This window comes from Balearica regulorum, chromosome 1 (assembly GCF_011004875.1).
Source record: "Balearica regulorum gibbericeps isolate bBalReg1 chromosome 1, bBalReg1.pri, whole genome shotgun sequence".
NCBI lineage: Eukaryota > Metazoa > Chordata > Aves > Gruiformes > Gruidae > Balearica > Balearica regulorum.
Genome location: NC_046184.1, coordinates 56,556,004 through 56,580,143, shown reverse-complemented (window position 1 = coordinate 56,580,143; position 24,140 = coordinate 56,556,004). Strand labels below are relative to the sequence as shown.

General features: G+C 37.7%; 1 protein-coding gene across 23 annotated transcripts in view; it reads left to right on the top strand.

Annotated features, from left to right (window-relative positions):
* The window catches only part of TNRC6B (trinucleotide repeat containing adaptor 6B), a 133,719-nt gene that overhangs the window by 5,143 nt on the left and 104,436 nt on the right, over positions 1–24,140 (top strand). For 18 of the 23 annotated variants that reach the window (XM_075752085.1, XM_075752039.1, XM_075752004.1 and 15 more), the window contains exons 2-3: positions 10,834–10,906; positions 17,143–17,241. In XM_075752085.1, coding sequence (XP_075608200.1) covers positions 10,834–10,906; positions 17,143–17,241 — 172 coding nt within the window. The remainder of the gene's footprint in view (positions 1–10,833; positions 10,907–17,142; positions 17,242–24,140) is intronic. The other 5 variants (XM_075751996.1, XM_075751967.1, XM_075751989.1 and 2 more) reach the window with 2 other exon arrangements.

The window sequence follows — 24,140 nt, the reverse complement described above, 5'->3', positions numbered from 1 at the left end:
AGCCTGACAGAGGATCAGGCAAAAGGTGATACAATACTATTGTGTTGCCTGTGTCAGGGGAAGCCCTCTAAGCCATCTAAATGAGTAGTGAAGTCAGTGTCATTAGTGTTTTTACTTGCATTTAATTTTTATAACTTCACTGTAGCTCTTGACAGCATTATAAAAAGTACTATAGTGAAAAACGATCTGACAGAGTTTTTCAGTAGTGTGTTCATTTTCTTGGTAGTGAAGTCTGTTCTGTGTTAACAGAAATTTGTTCTTTTACGCTGTTTGATTTGCTAGTGGTCTACAAAGAACATAGTTTTTATGAATACTGTTTAATTTCTTCTGTTAAGTTCAAAGATTTTCAGATTCTAGCCTCTGTTTTGCTAGTTGGAAATACCTCTTCCTTTTCCTCTGATCATCTTGAATCCTAAGGTTGCAGGTTTTTTTCCTACTTGAGTCTCTTTTTTTTTCTTACAGCAAACATTGGTTGTGCCTTTGCAGTTCTCTACTGTGTTCTTCATGTTGCAAAAGCAGACTTTCTCACAAAGTTTCACAAGTTAAATTGACAGTATTATTTTAAATCAAGAAGCTAAATGTTTGAAAAGCTGTATGATGGCATTCTTGTTTTAAGACTGGTCTATTAAGTCTGCACATGATCAGAACTGAGAAATGTCTGGGCTGCTCTAAGGCAGTCGTTACCAACTTTCCTGGCCCTGTCGCCTCTCTGCAAAAATCTCATGGCTGTATCCCACAGGTGGTAGGAAGGCGGTTCACCTCTAGGAGATAAAAGTAACTCTCCAGGGTTGCCGGTCTGCTGTGGACTAAACATGCTTTGGCCTTAGGGCGATCCATTGGTGTTAATAGCAGCAGGCCCTCTTGTCTTGTTGCTTTTTACAGCCAAGAAATATAAATTACCCAGCAACCCTGTGTCAGCGTGGTCTAGTTATAAACTTGGATGTCTTATGAGCTATGTGTGGCTGAAGAGACACAGGTTGTCCAGCTCTTTGCTTGTACGTTTGAAAACCTTTTACTTCTCTCCTGTGATGTTTTTTGATCTGTAGAGACCAGAACTGGAGACAATTGAAATGCCGTAGAGTACATTTTATTTTCTCACTACAGCCAACAGTAGAATCTGATTTTTATGTAGTAGTACCATAACTTTGTGATTTAAATTTTTTTCCAGAAGTTAGATTTTATAGAAGGTAAAATCACCTCTACATTCACTTTCTTTGCAAGTACAGTGAAACACTTTCAAGTGTCCGAGGTTTCTGTTGCTTGCACGCTGTGACTTAAGAAACTGTAAGCTAATAATATTAGTGGGTGCAACTAGTTTGAGGAACAATATCTTTAATACAAACTTAGAGAAAGTATTGGTGTAAATTTTTTTATTAAAAAATTTTGTCTCTGAGAGAGAAAGAGAATGTGTCCCCTCACCCCAGCTTCTTACAGAAACCAAAATCTAATTCATTCCAAAATGAATGATGATCCATCCTTGACCTGAAGCAGCTGAAAATCACTTGAAGAAGTCCATAATACATATAGCATGAGATAGTTGCTTTGCGACATTGTCAGCTGCTTTTATAGTTTTTAGTATCTTTCTTTGTGACCCTCTCTAGGATTTTTTGCATTGAGATTTTTTCCTGGATATGTTTGTGTGATTATAACACTATTCTTATATTGCTGTAAATGTGGCAGTTCAACTCTGTGTTGGGAACATGGTTATTCTGAAATTAATGTTTGGGTCTTTTTGGTTTTGGGTTTTTTTTTTAAGTTCAACTTAAACTGCTTCTAAGTAATAAGCTAAAAAAAGAACGCTTTGGCACAAATGTCTGTCCACACAGGAAATTTTACTATCACAGCTATTGTAATTTAAATGCATATCCTTCCGTACATGTTTGGGTTCCGAGAAGAATTTGTTTCAAATTAGCTTTCTAACTTTTTTTGTTTGTCAAATAGCTAAGATTCTGCCTTGTCAGATTTTAATTGCATTGTACCAGAAGTCTATTCTTGCAATGAAAAATGCAGATGAATCTTTTTTTCATGAGGAGAACAAGAATGAAAAAGAATCAAGCCACAGTGCTTGTTTGGGACTGTTGGTCAAGATACAGACCATTTTTTCATTGATGTTGCAAAAAATTTTCAATATTTAATATTTTTGATATTTTTCTTACGTTGGGAAGTTTTTAAAGGTAGATACTGTCTTTATACTAGTATTCCCCCGCCCCTCATATTAAGTGTTTGTTGGGGGTTTTTTGGTGGTGATTTTATACAGGCACAGGTCATGTATTTCATAGCCCTTCAAAACAAAGCAGGATACTAAAGTTTAATTGAGGGTTTTTAAATATAGCTGTGCTTTTTGCCTAGATAAATGTTTGGGTGCTTCAGGATCTGCTCCTCCAATTTCTGTGGCTGCTGTGGTGACAAGATCAAGAACATGGGCAGATTTTAGTTGTTTTTCAATGTTTATATTCTATTTAATAAAAGGTTAGGGGAATGTTACCTGCGTTTCTGATGGCACTCACTTTGCTGAATGGTACTTGAAGAGGGGAAAAATGTTATTTTACTGCACAGCTAGGCTTTTTCACTCAGTTTTTTAAACTCTGTAGTCAGTAAATTAGCTGTCTGTAACTTTCTTTGCAACCAAAACTGGCTGATAATCTTCTCTTTTGTTGGAAGTAAACTCCTCTGGTTCTTTCACATTCAAAGGCTAACTTTCTTTTCCCTGTCCTTGGCAATTCATGTATTGCAGAAAATGGATTCAAATTGAGAAAGACTTCCTGTTGATTGAAGAGTAAATTAGCTTGTGGAGAACTGTCTCAGGGGAAAAAAGGGTGCAAGTCCCATTGTATCAAATACTTTTAACATTGGCTAATAAGCAATGGAAAACGCTCCTGACAGTGGTAACATAGTGGTGGCCTCAGGGCAAGAATACAGTGACATAATTGGTCCGTTTTGTCTCTAACCCTGTACTCAGCCAACACTGGATAATGTTACTTTCACCAGTTTAGGTAACTAGATAAACTGGTACTGCCTTGTGTATGGATACCATATATCAGTTTAACTTACCCCTGCTTTGGCTGGGTATGTAAACAAACTAAAAGTAACTTTAGTTTCACAAAGTTTTAACTCAGAAAATAACTGGAAAGTTTTATTACTCAGTTTCAGATTGAATAAAGGATGAACGAAAACGAACATATAAAAGTGACAAACATATAAAAGTGAAAAACATTCAAAAGCAAATTTAAAGATTTAGGTTTTTAGATATGGTGGGAGAGCTTGACTGTGAAAATCAATTGTCATGTATTGCAAGTAGGTAGCCTAAAGGCAGACTTGCATATTTTGGGGGGAAATAATAAAGATTGGTTCCTTATCTTTTAATTGCCACTTTCAGAGGAAATTAGATGTGAATGTTGAAGAATTGTTTTGTGCCAAACCCAAAAGACTAAAATTTAGGGCCCTGGCCTCACACATACTTGAGTGGTCCAAAACTGTTCTCGCAAGTAGTTCCATATTCGGTAGAGCTAACTGAGCATGTTTATCAGAGATTGTAGTGTTGAGGACTAGGACTGTATCCATAATAACTTTCATCTTGTTATTAAATTTTTTAAAAAGCCATAAAAAATTAGTGTATTGCCTCATTTCTTTAAAGGTTGAAAAAACATCGTTGAATATAGAGCAGATTTTTGAAAATTAGCTTCCTGTTCCTTTCTTAGGTGCCTAAATAGCTGAAAAGTACAATTCAAACTGATGTCAAGCTATAAATATTGATGAAGCTGAACTTGGCAGCTGGTTATGTTGAAAGTTGGTGTTTGCAGTTATAGTTTAGAATTATTTGCTTAACAACTCAATATTTGCTTTCTTTGACAATACTACTGTTAAAATCTTGGACTTCTCTGCATATATAATCATGTTAGTAGGAAGTAAAGATGTCTTTGTATACAACAAAATACTCAGTTATTAGTGATTAGAAAATGTGATAAATATGGTACATGCATTTGGAAAACTTTGGTGTGTAAACTAGCAGAGTGAAGTAAAAAAATAAAAGGAAATTGTGATTTAAGCTTCATTCTCTATCACCCCCCCCCCCCCCCCCCCCCCCGGCCCTCCTCCTGGCTCTGTCACAGCTCAGTCTGGCTATAAAAATCTACCCAAAGCTGCGTTACAGAGTGTAGTGCTGTGATCTAGAGCATCTCTATGTGCAGCAAGGTATGCACGTTTGTGTGTCATGACTGCTGTAGGAGTTAGCAGCAGTATTGCCCCACTGGTGTGAATTCCTAACAATGCAGCTCTTATTGTAAAAGACAACAAAAGAAAGGATGGTTTAATACAGGAAACTTTGATACTCTTCTAATTATAATAAAGGGAGAGAGTAAGAACTAAAGAGTTTGAAAGGTGCAGTATCTTACAATCCTGTGATGCATTTGAATGGTTTTTAGTAGTGCTGTCTTTAACTCTTATAACTGCTGAAGTTGCCATTTGAATGTGTCAATGGATAAACCACCCCTCCTCCTTTCCTGTGCATATGCCTGCTTGCTACCTTATCGGTTTTAATTTAGTTACTACTGCTGGTTTTGATAAACACTCTGGTTTTGATAAGCATACTGTTGTATAGGACTTGATGACTGTTACTTGTAGCTCAAAAGGAAACCTTCGATCCTGAGTTGTCTTTCGTGGTATGAGCAATCCGATGGGATGATTCTGTTGGGATTATCGGCAGTAAAGGAGTTATTTATAGCTTTCAGGTTTAAAGTTGAGCTGTTGAGAAGTAGACTTCTCTCTCATTGTAACATTTTCTCTAAGATGGACAAAAATGTTTAAAGTCTCTGGTCTAGTATAACATCCCCCCTCCTTCATGTCTCCTCCTGGAAACTAAAGTATTCTAAAGACTTTCTGTCATTTTGCAAATGTCCTGAAATAAAGGTTCGCTATTGTACTGGTTTTGCTCCAGCAGTGCTGAAGCATTGGGAACGATAATATACATGGATTGCTGGCAGTTTGAGCATGTTGACTGCATCCCCATTTTTGCCACTAGGGCACAATTAAATTTATGTAATAGTCGTAATACTCATGGTAATGACTGCTTGTGTGCCATTAGGATTTGGAGCATTGCTACCATTATCAAGTAGAAGCAGTATTAGCAGTGTGAAATAGCCCCTTTTTTTTGTGCCTGAAAAGCATTAGTTTGCAAAATCTAAGAGAACAGAAGATGAACGCGTGTATGTGTATAGAAATGTGTATATGTATGCTTCAGCCACACTTGAGAAGAGTGGGACATAGCACAAAAGACTTTGGAAGACTTAAACACTTGGCAGCCTTGGGCTGATTATAGTTGGTACGTAACCTTGATTACAGCTGAGAAGTGATATGTAGTGTATGATAGTCTGCTGAGGCAAAATAGAGACAAATACATTTTATATTCACTTAACCTTTAATGGATTCTTCAGCAAAACCAGTATGAGCAGGAAAGAAGTGAATTTTTAAGCTGCTTTGTGCAGTAGAAAGTGGCAAAAATGTAAGCAAAACGTTTTTAAAAATACACTTTTCAATTCTTTTTCCTTTAGTGGGAGCAGGAACATTTAGCACCTTAAATGTTGTTTGTGTAAATGTTTTGGAACACTGGGAAGGTGGCAATGCAATGTTCTGTCTTCAGCTCGTGTTTCAAGGCTGTCTTCAGATTCCAGAGCTGGAAACAGGATTTTCTAAATAGCAAGTCTGAGTTAGACCATTTTTGTGCAGTCTAGGGCTGCCTTTTCTTACTTTGCTTTTGGAAATGATGATCCAGTAGCTAGGTGATCAAGTGAATAAGTTTTTTGCCTTTTTTTTAAAGGTTACAGAGACACAAGTTAAGAAATACTGCTAGTTTGCTCAGAAACAGCATTCTAAATGTGATTTGGGAAGTATCCTTTTGCACTTGTTTCTCATGTCCTCCCTAACATTGAGTCAAGAAGGGAGACTTTCTTTAATGGAAAAAAAAACCAACCCAAACTCAGTAATGATTGGGTTTTCTTGAGCAGCTCATGTTGTGTAATTGTCTATTTAGGAGAAAAACCCTGGCACGTTCAGGAATGTTCTATTTTATGAAAGTGGTTTGCTAATTTATATTTGGGCTGTTGATGTGAAAAGACTTAAGTGGTATGAATTGGAGCTTGTGTTTTGTACATACAGGTTAATGACATAACTTCTGTATAGTCCTTCTATTCTAATGTTCCCTTAGAAAAGTGGTACAGACTAATGTACGTGATATCTCTTCCAAGTTACAGTTACTTATCTTGTTGAAAGTGGCTGTGTCATATCTACATTAACAGCTGAACCATTTTCCTTATAGTACAAAAACATCAGTGCAGAGAAGTTAATACTGAACAAAATATGAAGTTATGCAGCCAACACTGAATTAAACATGGACATTTTATCCCATGTCATGTTTTGCTGTCGAACACCTCGGTGACTTTGTGGAGTACTCAGCTGCCACTGCTGAATGCTGTTCTCTGGATTCTTATTTTTTTTTTTATTAAGAGGCTGAGGATTTCTGCCTTTTCCCATTCCTCCCAGCTACTTTGTTAAGAGTCATATCTTTAGTTCATGTGAAGTGGAGGAGGATTACCACAGTGAGACCTGGATTGTCCTGGATAATTTTTATAGTAAATCATGACTCTTAGGGTGATGGTGTGCTGTAGATGAAAAAGCATGAAATAGTTCTGTATTGTTTTGAAGTTGTGAATGACTTTAAGCCAACTTCCCAATATCATAATTGGGTATTTGATGGTTTTGTGTAGTTATGTCAGCAGCTGTTTTTTGTGAAATGATATTTTTAGACAGCTTGAGGCCTTTTGAGCAGAGAGTGTGCTCTTGGTTGCTTTATCAGAATCATTCCACAACATAAGGCAGAACTAAGTTTAAAATTTGCTGCTGTCAAACATTTAGCCACTTAGCAGAGGGACAATTAAACCACAGTGGCAGCAAAGCCCTCCTTTTTGTCTTCAAATGCACTGTTGCTAGTGAGAAATTGCTTGAATGGAAATCATGCCTGGAAAGCTCTTAGTTAATGCTAGAAGCTCAGGAAAAAAAATACTCAGTTTATGGCAGCTAGTCCAATGACAGGAACAGTTTGTCACTAGATAATGCTGTACATTAAGCATGGGCAGTAGCCAACAAAATGATGCCGTGAATTTAGAAACATGCCACCTGTTGGTTACCTTCACAACAAGTCTTTCTTTTATGGTGCCTAAATAATAGCAACTGGAATAACTTAGATTTTAGTGATGTTAACTTGGATGTATAGTGGTAAACCAATACTTCTGGACCTCTTTTCATTCCTGGAAGTTGGTTATATTTTGCAAAACCAAAATTGAAGTATTTAATTCTAGCTGTGGTTAAGACAGAGTGGTAGATTCTGAATGATTTCAAATGGGCTTGAGTGTTAGCCAGTTCAGTGCTGCTGATATGTTATTCTTTCAAAATAGGATTAAATACCCGACAATTTGTAAGTAATAGGATTCATTTTTACACATAATACTTAATATTCAGGAGTTATTGTAGGATTGTGTAATCACTTTCCTTGAACACACTTGTTCTTATATAAGAAACCACATTCACTCCATGTTTTTCCCCAGTTGTGAATAGGAATTATATTTTTAGAGCTTCCTGCTGTTCTGTCGTAGTTCATAGTGGGAATGTCTGTCACACATACTACCAGTGTTTACTGTTTCTTCAGATTTGGATGGGGTTGGAGGGGGCAAATTTGAAGAGACTGTTTTCCTGATGGCAGCCTGTTCCTTTCAGTTCTGCGCACCTGGAATATTTGGTGTTCCTACAGAGGCAGCTTATGTGAGGTGACCAAAAAGGAGGTATTTGCTGTAAGTAAAGAACTTGTTGTGCAAATAGATGGGCAGCACCCTAAAAAATACTTGAGAAAAAAAGCTAGTCTAGGAGTCCTTACTGTGTACAAGATATTCTGCTGCTTCATAGATTCCCTAACCCAGCTAAGCAAATTGCTGCACTGACTATATTGGAACTAGAAATACATACAGACTATTTGGGGGTTACACTGTACATGCATACAGTTCTGGTCTGTCAGGGCAGGACTTAATATATGTAACCCAGGAGTATGTAGGTATAATGAATTGTTTCTGTAATTGCAAGATAATAGAGACTGAGTCTGATCTTCTAGTGTGCCTCGGTGCCTGAACTAATAAGTGGTGTAGTTGGCTGATTGTTCCTTGGTTAGGAACTGTCATAGCTCTTGGAGGGAAGGGGGAGGTCCCTCCCTTTGTTCTGTCAGAGAAATGGTGCATAAATTGTGGGTGGGTTGGTTGGTTGTTTTTCCTTTTCCTCTCCTCTGGCTACCTAATCGCACTGTGATTGCTTTCCTGGCTAAAATTTTTCCTATAATCCAGGCAAGCCGGTTGATGCTGCTGGCAGAAGTAGATACTTACTCTGAGGATTTGAATTAGGAGGAGATGTATGCGTGAGATTTAAATTCTGTTCTGACTGTGGTAGGCACTGAGATTCTCCTTGCTGTAACATCTTTGCAGTCCCACTCAGCTACATGTTGTGTCTTTAACCTAAACTGTTTTCACTGGAGTCTGCTCTCTTGTGCCGCTTTGAGTTTGCTAATTAACATTGTGACTGCTCTAGAAACATAGGCCTAAATTTGTCAGGGTAATAGGAGAAGGACAATCAGTCTTTTCTTGTCTTACATCTGTTAAAAGTTAGATAGATACTGACAAGAGCCTTTTTTCAATTAGGGATAGGAATCCGTACTCCTCTTCATGAATAAGATTCTGTAATGAGATAAGACAGATTATTGGCATAATTAGTAGCAGTTCTCTCTTTTCCCATGGAGACATTAGTGGTCCATAATCATGTGGTGGTTTGGCTGTAACTTTGAATGCTTTTGCTAGATACTAATGCTATGGTATTTCAGTATCCAGCCTGCAACAACCCCTTTCTGGGTAAAGCTGGTTTTTGGCCAGCTTCTGCAGTGTTTCCTGTCTTCCAACTTCAGATTCTATGCTGTCAAAAACTTCACAGACACTTCATTAGTCTTGCTTATTGGCTGATACTCTCATTGAATGGGGGTATATGTCAGATATGCATGATAAAGCTGCTACGTCAACAACAGCCTTTGATTTCACCTATATTGTGTACTTGACTGCATAGATTAATAATAAATGGTGTGGCTGGCTATTTCTGAGATGTTGTAGGGAGATGGATGATAGTTTAACACTTGTTGAGGAATCAATTTTTCATGTTTTTCTGTAGTTTTGGAAGTTAATAGGGAAAATCGAAAACTTACAGACAACAGAGTGGGTTACTCTTACCTCCACGTGTTATTTTCAATATGTGTCAGTAATAGAAGTATTTCTTTAATCTCCTACTGTCTCATGAAGCCAGGTAAATGCAGCTTGCTGTACTTAGTTTGCTAAGATGAAAGCAGTCCTTTTATTCAATGAAGGAAATATTACAAAGTGGTAAACATTATGCCTTCTTACTCATTTCGGAGTATGCATTCACTTAGTGTAAAAATAATCAAGAGTTTGAGTTCTATTAGACTTCTGTCTCCAGAGCCTTAGTTTCTAACAGTGTTTTAAAATGCCTTGCTTGGTAAAAACATTCTCAATTTAAGCATGGATTGTAAGGTTGCTAATACTTTTGGGACATCATAATATTAAGGTGGTGATGTACTTAATGTAGATTTTTCACTTGAAAAACTACTTCAAGGTGATTGAGAAGACTGAGCATGTTGCAACTCTGCTTTGGTAGTGCTTTTGACTGCATGTTCATTTCTGGATGAAAAATGAACATTTCGGTTTTGTACCTATACATAGTAAGTAAGCAGTTCAAAACTGTTGTGAAAAGGATATTACTAATAATGAGAAAATTGTAATTTGCTGCCAAACAAATAACATTTTTGGTACATATAAAATTTGCAATGCCTAATTTAAACAATGACATTCCTTTTAGGAGGTATTCCCATTATAACTATGAGGAAATGTTAGCTTTTTTTTTTGTTGTTCAAGTGGTTGCAGTGGCAAAGTTTACAGAAATGCTGATAGTGACAGTAAATCCTTGGAAGGGGAATTTCCTGTTCAATATCAGTTTGAGGTTTCTGTAATGCAGCACTGTGCACGGTATGCTGACTTCAGTGTCAGGCCTGCATCTATAGTATTTAGTGAAGATTCAGAGCAAGCGAGTCAGTCAGTATTGATACAGGTGTAAGATACATCTGAAATGGTTTGGTGGATCACTGTATAAGGATTCTTACTCTTTTATCAAAACTGGTGGTTGGTCTAAGTTGTGCGGTGATGGGTGAGTAATAAGTATGCGGAAGCAATAAACAGTATTATGTTTTTAACATTTTCTCTGATGTAGTTAAAGTTGCATTTCCAGCAGTGGTGCAACTTTATTCTGTAAAAGCCTAAATTTGCTAAAACTTGATCTTAAATTTGAGCCTAAGGGTCAGCAAGTAAATGCTTTTTGCAGTATGTAAATTTCTTGCCTTTGAAGAATAATTTCCTAGACTGGGGTGACAGTTGAGGTGAAGGAATAGTGAGGAGAAAAATACTTCTCTCTCTAACCCTAATTGCAACTCTTTTTTCCCCATCTCCCCAGTACTGCATAAATTATGGGGAGGAGAGGGAAAGGGAGCTGTATGGCTTCTTTTGCGATTACAGTTTTTTTGTTTGCTCTATGTGACTTTATTAAGATGAATATGGCTTTTACTAAATGTTTTGGGAGTAAGGGTGGCTGATCTTTGGAGACAATTGACTTTCATTTTTATATGTTTTTTTTAATCTAGTAATGCCTACAGTTGACTGACCTTTTAAATTTTTGTTTGTCTCCTTTTAGGGTTTCGTTTTTGCACTGAATGTAGCCAGGACAGATCCTTGTGGGCTTTGGCAGCCCGTGGAAACTGTCAAAGGTAAAAATCAACCAAAATTCAGTATTGCGCTCTTGAAAGTTGGAGGTGAGAAGAGCATTAGTGTATACTAGTTCTTAGCCAACTAGAGGATACATGGCTGTTTTCATATACTTTCTAGTGTGTTACTTCCTGTGGGTTTGGGTGTGAAGTTTTTCTGTAACTGTCTGATACGATTTGTTTCTGTCAGCTACAGTTGATGCATATGATGGTTTTCTTTGAAAAGTAATTAATTTATGATGAGATTTTAAAGTCACTGGAATTGGTAAATGATTAGTTTCTACAAGCAATGAAGTTACGTTCAAATTTTCTTTATCTTCTGGATACTCTTGCTTTAATCTCAGTAACTCAACTAGCATTTAAAATGACAAAAAGTACTCTGTTCTTTTTCCATACGTTAAATTTTATGTTGTTTTTGTACATTCCTAACAAACTCAATGTAATGTAAAGTTGTAGCCATTAGATATAATATGGCTAGACCATCTGTTAAAAGTTAACACTTTTATCTACATACCTAGATAGAGAGTGATTGCAATCATGTATCAATAAGATTGCGTCAAGTAAGCAGTCTCATTTAAGACATAGTTCAGTATATTACTGCCTTGTTCTAACTGCTTTTTTTTCAAGTATGCTATGTATACAAGATCACCGTCTTTGAAGAGTACTTGTGTGTCTGTTTTGCTTTATGCTCTTGTGACAGAGTTTGGGACCTATCCTAAATTTCTGCTTACTCTCTGTGACAGTTTGCACACCTTACTGTCCTTCAAGGGTTTTCCAGTGGGCCATATCCAATTCAGACTTTGGAATTCACAGGAACCACAATTGTTTTTACATTAATAAGTGCTTCTGTTACAGCTGCATTCTTCAGAAGCTTGAAATATTTTTTTTTTCTATATCAAATGAAGAACAGTTTTCTTCTTTAGTCCGTATTTGATTGCTGCTGGCAATCTGGCAGAAAAAAAAGTGTTGCTGTATGAAAGGCCCATGTATTAGATAAGGTGCTTAGTCCCAGTGGTGCATGTTTGATGAACAGCAAATCTGAAGACATTCGGATTCCAGTCCTCTCCTGCTAATGAGGATCTGGTGTTTCTGAATGGTGGACCTTTTTACCTGGGGGCAAATTAGGCCTGAGGAAGCACCTTCACTGATACTGATTTTTAGGGATTTATACGTATATGGAAATTCGGCTCAGGTTTTACTTGCCAGAGTGTGCTAGAATGCAGTAGTGAAGAGATCGTATCCATAAGGTGCTCTGCACTGTTCTGCATACACTGAATTTAATGACTAGTAGGTGCATCCATCATCCTGATACCACTGAATGAAATGTGTATGTCTCTGCTGCAGAAAGAGATGGAACATAAATAGGACTAAAAATCAAAATGGATTGTCCCAAAGCCATATTGGTTTATGACAGGGCAGTATTGTAGTAGGCATTAAAGTTTGTAAGAACTGTACCTAATTCATATTAGCAAGTGCTTTTACCTTTAAGAATAGATTCTCATCACTGCATGATATTTTAAAGAGTTAAAAACTGTTCCTAACTTTAGACATGCATCTGCTACATAAGTGGACATACCTGTGCATCACTATTTGTCAGATTTTCCTTGCAGTCCTAACTGAAGCCAAAGCTAGTTAATTTTTCTAGAAAACATCAGGTGAATAAAAAGATTGGGGGATTTCAGTCCCATCTGAATTAGTTTTGGTGGGTATATGCAAGAATGGAAGAAGAGGATTATCTTTCTTTTGACCTTTTCCAAGAGTGACTTTGTTGATAGATGTTGGATCTGAAAATCTAAATGGACTGTCTATAAACTTTATGTATTTTTATCCCCTGGGAACCTGGCATATCACATAAATACTGGAAATAAGTAAATAATGGCTTTTGGCATTTTGCCTTTTTTCCAATCCTATAGGACACTACTACAAGTTCTGATTGCCTCTCTGTCCTCTGTGTACAAAAATTACCCTATGTCTGGTCTTCAGCCCTCCACTCAGAAGCTAGTGAGCTGAAGAGGTGGTGTCAACAACGTGGAATAATTATGTTATTTCTTCACATGCTGGCACTAAGCAGTCACTTTGTTGGCTGAGAAGTCATCCTCAGTTGTAAATGGCCGCTAGAAAAGTCTGCCACAGAGGTAGTTTCCCATGGATTCAGGAATTCCCAGATGCCTGCTTTTTGGCAATAAATAAACTTGAAATGCAGTACTCTTGTGCCGGTGGCCATGGGAATCAAGGATTCACGTATGCAGAAACAGTATACAAATGATAGTATTGAATTTGGCTCGTAGCTTGTTGCCTGATGTTTTGTTTCCTGAAAGAAGCCAGAAGCAAATGTAATGGGGAAAAATACAATAGAAGGGCAGCACTTGGCAAAACTTCCTCTTGCAACACCTCTTGCAGTCTGTGGCTTAGGGTCTTCCTACACCAGCTGCAAGATTCTTTTTTTGGTGGATTTTCTTCTCCCCTTATGAACTTTTCCAGTAAATTAGAGTCTCTTAAAACTTCCACCTTCTTGCCATCCCATGTGAGTGAGTTCAGTCTGAGCATTGTATGAAATAGTACAATACATGTTTTGAACATTAAAGCTGATAAAACATGAATTATGGGACAAATGAAGACGGAATAAACTCTCTTTTCCTCCTCCACTACATTTGTTTTTTTATCTATTTATCTCTCTTTTTCTGTTTCTTACTCTCTCTGAGCTATGGATAGTTCCAGTGTATTTAATCTGTCTTCTGTGGGAGAGCTTGCTTATCTTTGTTGTTCTAGCCTTTCCATTTTTTTTATTTCCTAGTTCTACTGACTTTTTGTTTTCTTTGAGATGCAGTGGTTGGTAGTTTTTTGTCTTCCAGGAGTAATATATAAAAACTGGTGTCAAATATTCATAGAATGGTTTGGGTTGGAAGGGACTTCAAAGACCATCTAGTTCCAACCCCCCTGCCATGGGCAGGGACACCCTCCATTAGACCAGGCTGCCCAAAGCCCCATCCCACCTGGCCTTGAACGCTTCAGGGATGGGGCATCCACAACCTCTCTGGGCAACCTGTTCCAGTGCCTCACCACCCTCACAGTGAAGAATTTCTTCCTAATATCTAATCTAAATTTACCCTCTTTAGTTTAAACCTGTTACCCTATGTCTTATCAGTACTTGCCCTTGTAAACAGTCCCTCTCCAGTATTCTTGTAGGCCTCCTTCAGGTACTTGGAAGGCTGCTATAAGGCCTCCCTGGAGCCTTCTTTCTCTTCTCCAGGCTAAACAACCCCAACTCTCTCAGCCTGTCCTCGTAGGGGAGGTGCTCCAGCCCTCTGATCATCTTTGTGGCCCTCCTCTGGACTTGTTCCCACAGGTCCTTGTCCTTTTTATGTTGGGGGCCCCAAAGCTGGATGCAGTACTCCAGATGGGGTCTCACCAGAGCAGAGTAGGGGGGCAGAATTACCTCCCTTGACCTGCTGGCCACGCTTGTTTTGATGCAGCCCAGTTTACAGTTGGCTTCCTAGGCTGCAAGCATGCATGGCCAGCTGATGTTGAGCTTTTCATCAACCAACACCCCCAAGCCCTTCTCAGGGGTGCTGTCAGTAATAATTATAATAATATTATATAATAATATTGCCACTTTCCATTCCTCTGGTAGTGAGGGATAGCTCAGAAGATAAATATGACAGTTTTACGGAGGTTCATATTTGAACAGTGACCCATCCTTCAGTGATCTTGGCCTGACCTGTCTGCTCTCATTTTATTTTATAAGCTTTTTAAATGCTTCTGTAGCTCAAGTACAATGTTGCTTGTTTCTCTGATTTGAAGCCAGTTCAGTGCCACAGCAGTCCTTCTGGCTGAAGCTGTTTAGCTGTTAGACATCAGACTATCTGTGGAGCTTCCTAATTACTTGAATCTGATACTGCAAAGTATTGCTCAGAAACTCCAATCTCCAGAAGCTCTGCAGTGGGTTTCAGAAACTCAGTGTGGTGAAGTACCATGGACAGGGACTGCCCAGCCTGGCCTCCTGCTTCCTGCTGCAGAACAGAAGATAGCTGGGCAGCAAGAAATACTTGCTATATGCAGGAGGCTCTTGACATAGATGCATGATACAGGTCTTGCTTAGCATGTGGTACCTATGAGTTTTTATTATATGCTGCAGGCAGAGTATTTGTTGAGGACTTGGGTGAGAGTTCTACTTTATCTTCACTTTTCTTTCCCTAGAAAAGGAAATTACTATGCTGTAAGTCTTTGCAGCTCTCATGCTTTGTGTGAGAATGTATGATATTACTGAACATAACATGTTGTTGGTTATAAGATTTAATAAGTTGCATGTAACATTTTGTAGCTTCAGGCCCTTTATATTTGTAGAACATATTCTTCAATCCTTGTGTCAACTTAATAGCCACGAAAGATGTTGTCTGCCTATGCATAACATACAGAAGACGTTGGCAGTGCATGCAGCCTTACCTTATGAACAATAGGCTTTAACCTGGAAATGAAGGAGGTGCATCTAGATGAACAATTTCCAAACTTTCTCTTTTTGACCTTGCTACTATTTGCACTCATAGACTCATAGAATGGTTTAGGTTGGAAGGGACCTCAAAGATCATCTAGTTCCACCCCCCCTGCCATAGGCAGGGACACTGTCCACTAGACTAGGTTGCCCAAAGCCCCATCCAGCCTGGCCTTGAACACTTCCAGGGAGGGGGCATCCACAACCTCTCTGGGCAACCTGTTTGCCTCACCACCCTCACAGTGAAGAATTTCTTTCTTATAGCTAATCTAAATGCATGCTCTTTAAGTGCTCCAAGCCCTCTGATCATCTTTATGGCCCTCCTCTGCACTCACTCCAACAGGTCCATGTCCTTCTGATGTTGAGGCCCCAGAGCTGAATGCAGTACTCCAGGTGGGGTCTCATAAGCCAGCACAAATCCAAAACATAGCCCCCTACTAGCTACTATGAAGAAAATTAACTGAACTCCAGCCAGAACGAAAGCTGGATGCAGTACTCCAGGTGGGCTCTCACAAGAGCAGAGTAGAGGGGGAGAATCACCTCCCTTGACCTGCTGGTCACACCTGTTTTCATGTAGCCCAGGATATGGGGGATACTTCCAAAGCTGTCCGTTTGCAGGCTTTTAATTGCTGTTGTAAAGGTGACAGTAGAGTCAGCAGCTCTGTAGCTGAGGTACAAAAATGAAGTGGAGAGACTTTAAATGATTTTTAAATGCCGGTGCAATTGAAGAGTTAAAGCATCTTGAGAGGGACAGCTGTTAATGGCCAACAGCTCTTGCTTTTAAGATAGTTTTTAACTCAGTGTGAGCCCTTACTTTCCACATACCTGGAACATTAGAGATCCACTGATAGCTTGCGTCTTGAATTTTGAGAATGAGAGATTCCCGCTGAATTTATGCTGGTGTGTTTGGTCTCCTAAATTGATTAATTTGATCCATTACCTCTAAAAGATAGCTCATCCTCTGGAGTAGAAGACATTCTAATCTTTGTAACCAAAGTCTCCCTGACTGTATTGTGTTATTCCATAAATTACTTTACAATGCTAAGAATGGAGTTTGGGGTGTAGATTTGGTTTGGTTGGTACTGCACTGACACTGTCAAACATTTAAAAACAAGTTACCAAGTAGTGTTGAATATTGGAAACACTGGGAAGTGTTGCCCTGTGTAAGACTGGAAATGTTGACCTAAAAATTAGTGATTTTATCAGTTCCCTGCACCATTTAGAGCCTATAATGTATTTATTTTTAAAATAAAGTCAAGGGAAAATTCCCTTAAGTAAGAATTCAGAAATACGGTGGGATGACCGGAAGTCTAACAATTTTTCAAACTAATAACCTTTTGATTGTCTGTAAGCCAAATCTGCGAAGCTTATATTTGCATAAAAGCTATTTCCTAGTAAGTAAGAATTGCTCAGTTCTAGTCCATGTGATTATTCCTTACTGACCATAGCTTTAATGAGTAAATACAATGAATACGTTAAATACTTAGCAGTGACATATTTTAAAGTTAAAAAGAAAGTACATTCCTGTTAGGTGCTTTTCTTCCCTATTAATTAAGTAGGGTTATGTTTTACATGAATAAGTCAACTGTTATTCAGTATAAAACATAAATTCAGTGAATATGTGCAGAATGGGAACGTTAAAGGTCATAGCCTAGAATTGTTATTTACACACACTGCAGTCTCACATAACAATGTTAAAGGCAGAAAAATCATTGTTTTAAAAACTTATCTTTCTTTTTTTATCTTTTAGGCAGTATTTTGCATTTCTGCAGAACTTTGCACAGATCCTGTTCCCATGCAAACTGATGAGGGAGAAATACTGGAGGAAGGCAGTCCCAAGGTCAGTGAGGTAAATGCCACTGTGTTTTGGAGGAGCAATAGCTTGCTTGGCTGAAATGGGGGATACATGGAGTGAACACTGATTGCTGTTGGTATTTTTAATAAATACCTGCATGCAAGTAAATAAAATTTATCACCCTGGATACATTTAAAAAATAAAGGTTTTAAAGGCCTTTAGAAAGACAGGCTTTTTTGCTGTCTACGAAGGATTGCAATGTGTGTCTTCAGGCACTCCCAGGAAGGAAAGAGGAAACTCTTGTAAAGAAATACTAACCTTGACTATATTCTGTTTGTTAGAACTGGAAGGGTTTCTCAAGCTTTCTGTCCTACCCACCCACCCTCTCAACTGACTTAAAGAATTAGGCATGTGGGCCCTTAGGTGCAGGTGTCAGTGTTTGTGGATTGCTGACTGATCTATACTTAAGGTGTTCTGCTTCTTGTTAGCATGTGCTTTGTTGTGAGACTGGACAGTATGTTGCTTTTAAAGGTACCTCTGATTCTCAACATACCTTGTTGGGACAGGAGACCATAAAGCGTGCTGTTGAATATAATGTCGATTGTGTCCTGCTTTTTGCTTACTTCTTGAAGATGCAGATGTTGAGTCACGAATTGCTTTGGTTTGCATAATGACTTGGTGATTATCATATTCTTCAACAGGTTTATAAATTTATTTTATAGTCCTTACTATCTCAACGAGTTAGTGTTAACTCTGCAGCTGATCTGTGTTTAAAATATGGCTCCTAAATTTCACAAAAATCTGAATCATTTTTAGCTTGCTTGTAGTTTTACATAAGAGACTGGCTGAAAAAGCAAAAAACTGGAAGACTAAAATTAAAATTTGTTGGTTTATAGCTGGTGCTTTTTTGAGAGATGTTCAATTTTTTTATTTGCTCTAATAGAACAAAATGATTTTTTTAAACTGTAGCCATCAAGTTAAGGGTGATTAATTATTAGAGAATGTATTTGGCAATTGTCCTGCGTGTACTGTAGGAATTGTGTTAATTTTAAATGGCTTTGAAGGAAGGCTCACTAGATTAGGAGCTGACAAATGAAAACATATCAGTGGATGTACCTGCAACCATCCAGGGTATTGAATGTATCTCTTCACAAGGATGCGATTGCAAGGTTCAGTGGGGGATAGACACGTGAGAGGAAACATCATGGTGCAATGAATTACTGATTTTATTAGCGTGGCTACTGGTGCTTACTTTTCATCAGAGAGAATCTGTGTGTGTGTACATATTTATGTATATATGCACAGGTGCCTGTATTTATGTGTCTATATGGATATGTAGATTTCGGTTTTTGTCTGTGTGGCAGGAAGTAGATTGAAGTAACTCTCTTTTGAAACTTACTTTTCCTCCAATGAAAAGTATTCAAAAAAGTGTTCAAAACAATTTAGAATTTAGGCAAACTATATTCCACTGTATTGTCTCGTATCATTAAAGTGATGTCTTTTAATTTACAAATGTTTACATGATCTAGTGAGCCATTTTCATAAAGATACATTTTTCTAACAAATATTTTTTTAAGACTTCAGTAATATATTTCAGGTTTTTTTCCTTTTGTCAGAACTTTTTTTTCCTCCTCTTCTCCCCCTCCCCTGTCTAACCCCCCCCATCACCCCTCCCAATTCCTCCAGGCAGATGACATGAGGTTTTTTTGGAAGGAGTTAGTTTTGTGCTTTGAAGACACTAATATAGCTACCTATTCATTCATATGAATGAACGAATTTTTCATTTCTTCCCTTTTTACCCATTCCAAAACACTAATCTGTAAATAAAAGCTAACTATATAATTACTGTTAGGCTTATTGTTCAGATCGGTGGATCATTTCTTCTGTGTTTTTCTAGGTGGGTTTTTTTATACCCGTATTTAAATACCAGCAGTCCTTTTGGACCTCATTCAGTTTACACTCTGTACTCAAAAATCCCATAATTTACCTATTCTTTTGCCTTCACTAGAAATTATTTTTTGAACCTGTAAATGATATCTAAAGAATCCATCATCTTCTAGCATTTTATTTCCTACAAACATTTAAGAAGGACTTGGAACACTTCATGTGTTAGCAGCTCCTTTGAAGCTCTTCTCTTAAACACTGTAGAAGTTGAGTCTGCAGCTCATCGGTCTTATGAGATTAGTTAATGCTGATTAAGCACATTCCAGCCTCTTCAGTGATGATAAGTTTGATTATATCATATATGAGGTCAGATTAAGGCACCATTCTTAGCTTTTGTTCTGAGTAATTCATTTCTGGCCAAAAAGAGATTTTTGCATGTGATACAGAGAATGAAATTACTGTTTATGGTGATTCATAGCATCTTTTACTGGCTGCCTCAGAAAAATTATGAAAGAAAAGTGGGCAAGCTTTCTGTCTTGAAATTTATTCAGTCTTGTAGGACTTCAACAACAGTATTAAAGCTATTGTTGCAAAAGGTGGAGGAAAAGATTGTAGAATTTATTTTTATACTTTTTGGTTTGTATCTTAGGATACAAACATAAAATAACATAAAATATAAATTAAAAATCACTTCATGTTCAAAAGACAAAGGCCCAGGTCTACATGCTAGAATGCCTTGATATCAGCTACACTTGGAGCTTTTCTGTTCAGTAGTAAATAGTCTTGCTGTGATTGTGCTTGGTACTTGTTTTTTCTTTTCAGAATGCAAGATGCTCAGGGCTCTGGTAGGTACTTCCCCACAGTTCAGAATTTCTCTCTTACTCGGTTTTGGTCTTGACAAGAAGTGGGAAACCTACCTTTGGGCCTGTTGCAGAACGTTTCTGTTATCGCTTCAGCTGAATTTAACTTGAAAAGCACTTGAACAAGCAGATATGGAAAATTATCTTTAGACTCTGTAGCCACATCCCTTCTGTGCTGTATTATATTTTGCCAAGAAGGGTCTTCATCAAAATGTCACCTAACAATCACCTCTGACATTGTCTTAAGCTGATCTTGAGTTTCAAATTGATCTGTCTTATTTTCCATAAGTATACATGGAACTTGAGGGAAAGAAAGTATAGTAACTATAAAGATATCTTTGTTATATTGATAACAAGGTGTTTTGTCTTTATCACCATGGAAAGACATGCTCATAATTTATTTTTTTTTGTAAAGAGTAAGGCTCACTACATGAAGTTCTATCTCAGAGTATTAATAGTTGACTCTTCTGACTCCACAAAACAACAGAGCAAGAGGGGTTCTTGTTGATATCTATTGCAGGAAAAGCAATTATTAGAATGATAGTCTCAGTTACCTGAGACTGCAGATGCCACGACCAGTTATCAATATTTGTTTCTAGAGTTTTCAGTTAAAAGATGTTTAATTGATAGAAAAGATGTCACTCTGCTTTTTATGTTCTTGCCCAGTAGCAGGGGAAAAGGCAGGATGTTAATGCTGTTAGCTGTCCTAATCACTAAGAAGCCATGGTACTTCTCTTCTGGAATCACAAGGGCATAGCTTGAGGAACCAAATTTTTTGTAGGCTGAGGTAGACTTGAATGAAGTATTCTGGGGTGTCAGGGATGGCATCAAAATCATCTTTCATGCAGATACCATGAACATCAGGATATAAAGATCTGGGTACTGCAAGAATTAACTTTCTTACGGTGCCAGTTTGAAAATAACTTAAGAAGTTATACATGAAGACTCTATCATACAATGGAAAACAAATGATATATCATGCTTTATTCCTTGTGAACTGGTTTGGTTCTACAACTGTTTCAGATCTTCTGACATCCTAGACTGTACAGTATTCTGAGATATCAAGACCAAGCCTTGAAGGGAAAAGGAGATTTCTTTCTATTTAAAAAAAAATAAAAAAAAAATTGTGCATCATGTAGAAATGAGCAGGTCACTTAAATATTTATGTTCTTTGAACTAATTAACATTATGTGAGGTATGATTAGAAAATTTAATCCCTGCTGTCAGGCATCATGAAGAATGATAATCTTGCTTGACTCCTATCAACCTGGTGGCACTGCTGCAAAAGGTCTTCATGGTTGCCTTTGCCAGTCTTGAAATAAATGACAAAAATCCAGTGGCAACTTTTCGGTAATTAACCTTCAGGAAAGTTACTGATGGACTCAGTCCTCACTTTAATGTTTGTTTCTCCCACTGTTGTTAATGCATACATTTTTATTTCATTTTGTAATTTATTATATTCTGGTAGTTGAGTTGCATTCTCATTCTTCTCAATTTTGTATACAATTTTTCAACTTCAATTTTGAAATTTCTACAGTTCTTCTCTCTAGTTTTTTGGCAGTGTAACCTTTGTCATTCATTGGATTGCTTTCCAGCAAAGAGTGGGTTTTGCACATGCTCCTTCCCCACCCCCACCCACTCCCCTGCCCTGCCCCGCCCCATAGGCTGCTTTTGGAGAAATTTACTGTCTTGCTAGTTTTCTTGCCAGGGCTTTTCATCTTAACCGGTTCCATTGTTTGATCTCATGGTTTCTTCCTTGTCAGACTGTCAGAAAATACTCTTTCTGTTAAAATGGCATCAACATAGTAAAGATAGCTGACACCTGTCAATAGCACACTCTTGGTTCCAATAATTATCTAATATTAGTGCCACAAAGAGGGGAAACAACCTGTATAGAAGTAAGCTTTTTCAAATGAGTGTAGAGTTTTTAAAAACATAGTTATTTTTAGCAGATGTAGAATTCTTATTTGACAGGAATATTGGGTCTATTTTATCCATATGATCTGCTGGTGAATATCATACAGCAAAGTATCCTTTCACTTTATAAAATAGTTGGGAGACAGGGTGTCTGACTTCTGGCTTTTCGGGATCTCTTTTCTTCCCTTCACTAAAAAAACCCAAACCAAACAAAAAAAATTCTACTTGGAGCCCCACACCCTCTACTGTTCTTTGGATTATGATTTTATTTTATTTTTTTAAATTATATTTTGTGGTACTTAATTTGCCACTAATGATTACTAGGCTTTTTCCATTAACAGCCTTGGTACTCTGAAAAATATCAACAAGCACTGAGCTGCTTGTTTGTGGCTGATTTCTTTTCAGCTGTTTTCATCCATCTGTTAAGGATTACTGCACAGACAACACTTAAAACTTTGTTTCTCAGTTGTTCCTTTGCTGTAAAATATTGCAGGAGGAAGCTAAAATTTTATGCCTGATTTGAAGTATTGTTAGATTGCTTTCACTATTGTCAGGAATTTTGAGTGTATGTTGCAAACTTCTTCCTCAAAAAATGCAATTAAAAATTTCATGCCATGTAAATTTCTCCCTCCGCTCCTTGTTGTTCCTCTTATCTTTCAAAGTAAAAACCTATGAATTTGCAAGGAGGGAGGGACTTTGACCGAAGTAATCTTTAGAAGAGTATTTATCAATCATGATTTTGATTCAGTGTTGTAGAAGAAAAGGAGGAAAAATAGCTCGTTCTGCCCTTTCAATGCTTTGTATTATAAAAATCTAGGTACACAAAATTTTGAACAATGTGGCTGTACAAGATTTGTAGTAATGTTCAGCTCTGAATAAGTACAGGAAAAGGGAAGAGTTTCTCTACTGTATGGTGTTGAATAAAAATACATTTATCTAAAGTTTTCATTAGTATTTATAGAAATAATTACTGAACTGAACAGGTAGTCTAGAAACCTTTCCACACTTCGGTGGCTTTTTCAAAACCAGTGACACAAACATTGAGGCTTGTCCTGTTGTTCAGTCTCACTGTTCAGTGCCACTTATCAAGCTGTCCTGAGGTTACCTGTTAATCCTTATTTCCTTTCAAGTTGCCCCGCTGTTCTTATCCGTCAACACGAATCTTTCCCTTACATTATTGCCTGCCTGTTCTTATCCTGGTTAATTCTGATTTTTCTTGCCTTTTCGTGTCTAATTGTGAACTAGCATTTGCCTTCTGTTTAAATCACTCTTCAGCACAAAGACAATTTTTCACAACAGAAACTGATGTCATGTTCATAATGCTCTGCTAGCTTCATTTTTCTAGCCTGAAAATGTTATGACTCCTTAGGAGAGTAATTTGAAAAGAAAAATCTTTGCATATTCTGTATTTAAAATAAAAATCCATTAATCTCTCAGTAAAGAATGAAATTACTTTAAATCTTAACTTAATAAAGTAGTCCTCCCTTTTAATGACATGTTATTAAAGCTTGTAAAAATGTTATGGCATACTCTTCTTGTTTTTAAAAAGAAATTAACTAGCCCATTAAGGGGAGCAGAAATTTTGGGTTAGATTTTTCTCTTGAACTTTAGCACTGTGGCCAACAAAAGAACCTAATAACACTTTGCTACAAAGCACTGCACAGTTGAACCTCCCTACATGGGGAAAAAAACCTAAAACCTGCTTGTGAGTTTATAACTGAATTTCAAGGCATTGTATCAAAAAGCTGTAATTGCAGTACGTGGTTTAACCCCAGCTAGCAACTAAGCACCACGCAGCTGATCACTCACTCTCCACCCAGTGAGATGGGGGCTAGAATTGGAAGGGTAAAAGTGAGAAAACATGTGGGTTGAGACAAAGACAGTTTAATAATTTAAAAAAAAAAAAAAAAAAAGGAGGGGGGAACCAACAAAGAGAGGAAAATAAAACCCAAGAAAAAACAAGTGAGGCAAAATGAAACAATTGCTCATCACCAACCAACTGATGCCCAGCCAGTCCTTGAGCAATGGCAGCCCCTGCCGACCTCCACACACCCCCACCTCAGTTTTATTGCTCAGCATGATGTCATATGGTATGGAATATCCTTTTGGTCAGTTGGGGTCAGCTGTCCTGGCTGTGTCCCTTCCCAAATTCTTGTGCACCCCCAGCCTACTTGCTGGTATGGCAGTCTGAGGAGCAGAAAAGGCCTTGACTCTGTGTAAGCACTGCTCAGCAATAACAATAACATCCCTGTGTTATCAACGCTTTTTCCAGTACAGATCCAAAACACAGCC